This window comes from Gossypium hirsutum, chromosome D11, assembly GCF_007990345.1.
Source record: "Gossypium hirsutum isolate 1008001.06 chromosome D11, Gossypium_hirsutum_v2.1, whole genome shotgun sequence".
Lineage (NCBI taxonomy): Eukaryota > Viridiplantae > Streptophyta > Magnoliopsida > Malvales > Malvaceae > Gossypium > Gossypium hirsutum.
In genome coordinates this window covers 58,346,411-58,352,279 of record NC_053447.1, presented here as the reverse complement: position 1 = coordinate 58,352,279, position 5,869 = coordinate 58,346,411, and the positions used below count along the sequence as shown (strand labels likewise).

Sequence of the window (5,869 nt, the reverse complement as noted above, 5' to 3'; positions counted from 1 at the left end):
CATAACTCATGAATGACAGCCTCCCCTGCAAACAAGTTTAACGTATCCTCACACAACCCCACTTCCTAGCACAATCTATGTTACTCAATAAATACTGCACTACCCAAAAGTTCCTATTAGCGCAAGCACACTCTACAGATTCCTAGACTTGGAAAAGAATCCTAAAAGGGCAGGATATATGCATCCAAGGATCAGACATTCAAATTTGGATGAGAAGAGGGTATCAATCATTGGGAACAATCTAGTGCTACATAAACAACCACCGACGAGTACACTAAGTACACTAGCCTCGTAACTGTGAGACACTCATCACATATGAGAATGGATTGAGAATTACTGGGATTAAGAACTTAATTTCCGTGGATTCACAATAACTCCAAGACTAAGATAAGTTTAAAAATTCAACTTTTCTGGTCAATTCTCGATTAAGGCTGCATATCACTTTCTACTAGACTAAGGTCAGGTGAGAATCACCAACAATGCATATAGCATCAGTTGAAAGGCTCTTTGGAGAATCCAGCTTCCCCCAAAGATCCTTATGTTTCTTTGAAAGGTCTACCACAATAATCCCCCTCTACGAAAGGCCCTTTGTGATCACCGCATAGTCAGAAAATTTCATTGCCCATTATGCGAAAACGACAATGAATCACTAGATTATTTATTTAGGAAATGCCTCTTTACCAATGAAACAAAAATATGGATTATTCCTTTTATAGGAACCAAAAATTCAACCCTCCCCACCATTAGATATCATTGAAATCATCTACAATTTGTGGATGATTATTGACTTGTACAATAATAAATTTTTTTAGCATACGGGGTAGAACAGGATGTTTTTAATCCTCATACTCGGCCTTCTAATATTCTATGAAAATTCAACCTATACCAATTTACAACCATACTTTTCGGGGGGTTTTTTTTAAAAAAATTTGGGTTACTGTTTTTTAATTTTTTGAAATTCTTATATTTTTTAAACTTTTAATTTTTATAATTTCGAATAATTTTTCTGAAAATTTATAATATTTTAGTAATATTTTTATTTGTATTACTTTTGAAATTTTTTTTTGAAAATTACTATAAACCCAATCTTTTTATAAAGTATGCTATATTATCATGAAGGAGTTTTGTCTTTTTATATTTTTTTTAAATTAATAAAATTTACCCATAATGAGATTTGAACAAAAAATATTAGAATTTCAATCTTTCAATTTTATCATTTCAATTAAAGCATTATTTATTTTTTATATAAACTTTTAAGAGTGTTTTTTTATCCATATCGTGGGTATGTCATAGTCCAGTATCTTTTGAGACATTTAGAAGACATATAACATTTTTAATGAAGATAAATCTTTTACCACTAATAAGTGTTAGGTGTAATGATAAGACACTTTGTATTCTCAAAAAAAGAATATAAATTTGAAATTTGAAAATGATATTATAGAATAACTCTAAACATGAATTATAAACTAGACATGAAAGATACCTAAAATAAATAAATATTTTACCATTTCACTTGTAATTCCGTTTCACCTAGATAAAGACCTTAAAACTAAAGTCTTTTAACAAGGCCGATTATACGCTTTTCATGACCCATCATAGCTCAACAATTCTGGCCCAAAGAAAGTATCTATTGTCTCCTCCGCTTCAAAGAAAGTTTGCAATTTGGTAATCCCTACTAGTCTCTACTCTCTAGTTATAAAGGATTCCTCCATTCTTCAAAAAGGCCCATTCCCAACCCAATGTACTCAAAACGACTTTCAAATCCATTAAAACATGTCATTGTCCACCTTTTCCTTCACCAAACATCCATTACACAAAGCTATTCAAACATGCTTTTAATTTGGCTAAGTGGCATTACTTTCTTAAAACTACCTTTTCTCCCTCCATTTTGGCCTTTTGTCCTTTTCTTACGTGCGCATGAACCTGAACTTTTGAGTTATACTAATCAGCTGCCTTTGGCCTCGGTCAAAATACATGAAGCGTTCATGGGGTATCTTCTCTCTTTTTATTTTTCACAAGCCTCTTGTGAATAACGAGTTCAACTTGGACCAGATCATTGCTGAACCATACTCTTAATATAGCCACATAAGAAGAAGAGAAGATTGACCATCAAATTTAGTTAATGATTGATCTTAAAGGAATCCTGGAAAAGAAATGAGATAGCTTGATCATATAGGAGAATTGGGGATAAACTCAAGTACACGTGGTTCTTCCCTTCTGTGTTTGTTGGCTATATTAACTAATCAATTCCTTACTAGTTTTTCTTTTTGACTCTCTTTCCAAGCACTTGAAAGTAATCTTTTTACTAGTAATATGATAAACTTTATAAATTACGTTCCTATAACCAAAGTGTCTTAATAATAGCTGTTAGAGTGACGATTTTTTCTGAATAATTTTATTATAGGTTTTGATCATATTCACTCTTTTTGACAAAATGTCTAAAACTACTTATAACTCCTCTCCAATCCATAATTAGAAGGGTAATGTATTTCAGCGCACTCGAATCCACGTTCTCCTGTATTGACATCAATGTTCATACCAATCGAACTAACACTCAATCAGATAAATACTGACGATTTTGATTTGTACCTATTAATGAGATTTGTAATTTTTGAATAAAATTTATCTACTACTTTATCACTCGTTAAAAGGGGTTGATTCTATCATACATTAATTTAAGTAGGACCTAGTGCACTTTCATCCTTTGATCATTTTATGTGGTCTTTGATAGTGTTTAGACACACTTTAATAGGGGTTAGTTAATGGAATGAGTTGACATTAACTATACAAGATTAAAGGTGTAATAACTCACCACCTAACTAACCACAACCTTACTCTTGAAGCCGAGGTGGTAGGTTCTTCGCTCAATGGGCCATGACAGGCTCCAATCCCTCTATGAAAGCCTCATACTTTCCATAAAACAAAAGCATAAGAATATTCACCATAAAAGAAGATAAATATTAAATTTATATATCAATTTTGGTTCAATATATAATTTGATATATGTTTTAATTTGGTGTAATTGTATACATAAAATTATAATTGTGATTCATATATGTAAATGAAATTCTAATTTTGATTTAATTGTACACATTCAAAGAAATAAATACACACATTTATTTTCATATTGGATTAATATAATTATTTGTGTATGCAATATATCAATGTAAAATTGTGTTAATTCTGTAGTATTATTAGTGATTTGTGAAAATTAAATCAAATTAAAATTTTACGTTTAAAATCACTCAAAATTAAAATTTACATAACAATAATTATTGTTTACGTGAGAATATCTAAAAGCATTGGGATGAATCACCAGTCAACCAGTTGTGCAGTAATTGTTAAATGTTGTCCCTTCTTGTATTAATTTCTTCCATCATCAGGTTCCAAAGTAGGTTATGACTGGAGTAATATATGCAAAAACCATATATTTTCTTTGAAGGAGGCTGATTTTCAATTTATGTGATCTCAATATGATTTCAATGTCATCTTATATTTTATAAGATTTTAAGATTCAAAATGCATATATCAATGATTTTTGGGACTAAATTGTCGGGACTTGTGGAGCAATATCTTATATCTATATTTTAATTAATGCATATTGTTGGGTTGGTATAGGAAAAAGAAATTGACAATAATTTACATGTATGGATGATTAATATGGTGTTCAAAATTGGCCAGACAAATCCAATATCAGTTATAAATTTACATACAGTTTCTAATTGCAAAGGCTCAACAACTATGACAATAATTGTCTTCATCATGTTCCATCTTAATGGAACCTGAAAACGATGGTACCACATAAAGATATTGTCCACTAGCCCAAGTTAACATATAAAAAAACCTCTCTATATCCAACAAAAGATTAATCCTTCTTGCATTTACAAAAAGCCAAAATCAAGAAACAAATTCTTATTCCTCGATATCTAAACAGGAAAAAGGATCAACTGACTCATACAATTATTTTTTTTAATTATGAATTAATCAAAGTTATTCTAAAGTAATTTACCAAATATTAGAACTCTCGGAGATGGTAAGAAGTTCCTCCAAGTACTCAATGCCTAAATCCTCCAACACCACTACATTTTCTATGTTGTTAATTTCCTTTTCTTTCTTGACCTTCTTCATCATCATGGACGACCCCTTTTTGGTTTTCAAGGAGTATCTTTTCTTCATGGTTAAAACAGGTGAGCAACCTTGTTCAAACCCATAGTTCATTTCTTGAAGTGATTCGTAGACTTTGTCCATTGGGAAATTGAGAATAGCCATGGAACCTCTCATTGCCAATGCAGCTTGGTCATAGGCTAAAGCAGCAGCCTCAGCTGTATCAAAGGTTCCAAGCCAAACCCTAACACCATTCCTTGTGGAATCCCTTATTTCAGCTGCATATTTCCCCCATGGCCTTCTCCTAACTCCTCTATAAGAAACCTCCCTGGTAGACGATTCCTCTTCATTTGCTTTCGAGTTTACTTCATGATCATCTCTAGAGCTTGCCGGAGCTTGGTTTAGCAGTCCTAAAAGAAGCATCTCCTGAGAGTCGTTTTCATTGAAAGGAAGAGCTTGGTTATGGGGGTAATTGAATGAGTCTAGTGAAACATAGGAAGAAGATGATTCAGGAGAGAAATGAGAATATGGGTATTGGAAATATGAAGAATCCATATATGCAACTCTTTGAATTCGGTTATATTTGGTGGTCATAGGAGAAACATTTCAAAGCTTGCGAGATATCTTATATAGGCAGATGAAGGGTGAAAAAGTGGTAAAATACATGAATATACAAAACGTTTCAAACCAACATTATTGGGTCGTTAATCGGACCCTCAAATGAGGAAGCTACACGTGAGTCAAAGCACCAAAAGGGGCCATGGCGGCCAGGTCAGACCAAAATTTTTTTTTTTCATTATCTTTCGTCAGCTTGATGATTTCATTAGTAGCTAAAGGCTAAAGGGGACTTTTGCCCACTTGATACTAGAAGCTAGCAAAGGCAAGACAATGGTGGGATTGCATGTTAATTACTTCATCTAAATGCCTATATGGTCCAGTGTTAATAGTTTTTGCGATAGTTCTGGAAGATACAGATGATAAATCTGAGTGTAGAACGACTGAAAAATGTCAAATCAAAATTGAAAATTTTCACAATTCAAGTTTGATTTTCATTGTTTTTTGGATAATTAAATACAATTTATTCACCACAGAGCATACCAACTTTGTCTTCCCATTAGACTGAATCTACCTCAATTATAAGTCACATTTTAATAACCATGAATCTTAGCTTCACCTTTTCCAGTGTGGATTAGCCTCATCTATGTGGTCTCAAAAGCATTACAATTCCAAACTTTAAATAATACCCATGATTGAAAAGCTGAACTTTTTTCAAGTTATTTTATAAGCTTTTTACAAAAAAAAAAAACCTTTTGCACCACCATATTGCACGAGTGGGGGTGATTTAGACAGAAATACAAAACTAAAGAAGTGGGAATTGTTGTGTGGTCAAATTAATTTCCATTCAACATTTTGGTTACCATACTTGATTTGTTTCAAACTCAAGCATTTACATTCAAAGTTGGTAAAATCTTGTAATCATATGACAAACAAGAATATTGTCCGAGTTCTTCTAGTTAAAACAACTAGTGGGCATGACATCTAATTTGTAAGGGACATCTAAATACTGAAGTGGGCTAGAGATTTCGAGGGTTTGAACAAGTGTTAAATGTACCCCAACAAGAAAAGCAGTGAAAAACTACAATTCAAGAGCTCCAATAAATAATATATTATATTCCATACATTATTGCCCATGCTTTTTAATTAATATTGTTTTGGGAATGTGCATGAACCTCATGTCTTTTCATTTTTGTATTTTAAATTTGAA

At 32.2% G+C, this 5,869-nt stretch overlaps 1 protein-coding gene across 1 annotated transcript; it reads right to left on the bottom strand.

Annotated features, from left to right (window-relative positions):
- Positions 1-3,853: 3,853 nt before the first annotated feature.
- LOC107926798 (ethylene-response factor C3) lies at positions 3,854-4,694 on the bottom strand. Its single transcript, XM_016857720.2, has one exon. It carries the CDS (start codon positions 4,657-4,659, stop codon positions 4,006-4,008), a length of 654 nt encoding a protein of 217 aa, XP_016713209.2. The 5' UTR covers positions 4,660-4,694; the 3' UTR covers positions 3,854-4,005.
- Between the last annotated feature and the right edge of the window lie 1,175 nt (positions 4,695-5,869).

What these genes read in the sequence shown, in the direction of transcription:
- LOC107926798 (XM_016857720.2), bottom strand. Translation starts at nt 4,659, where the DNA reads ATGGATTCTTCATATTTCCAATACCCATATTCTCATTTCTCTCCTGAA.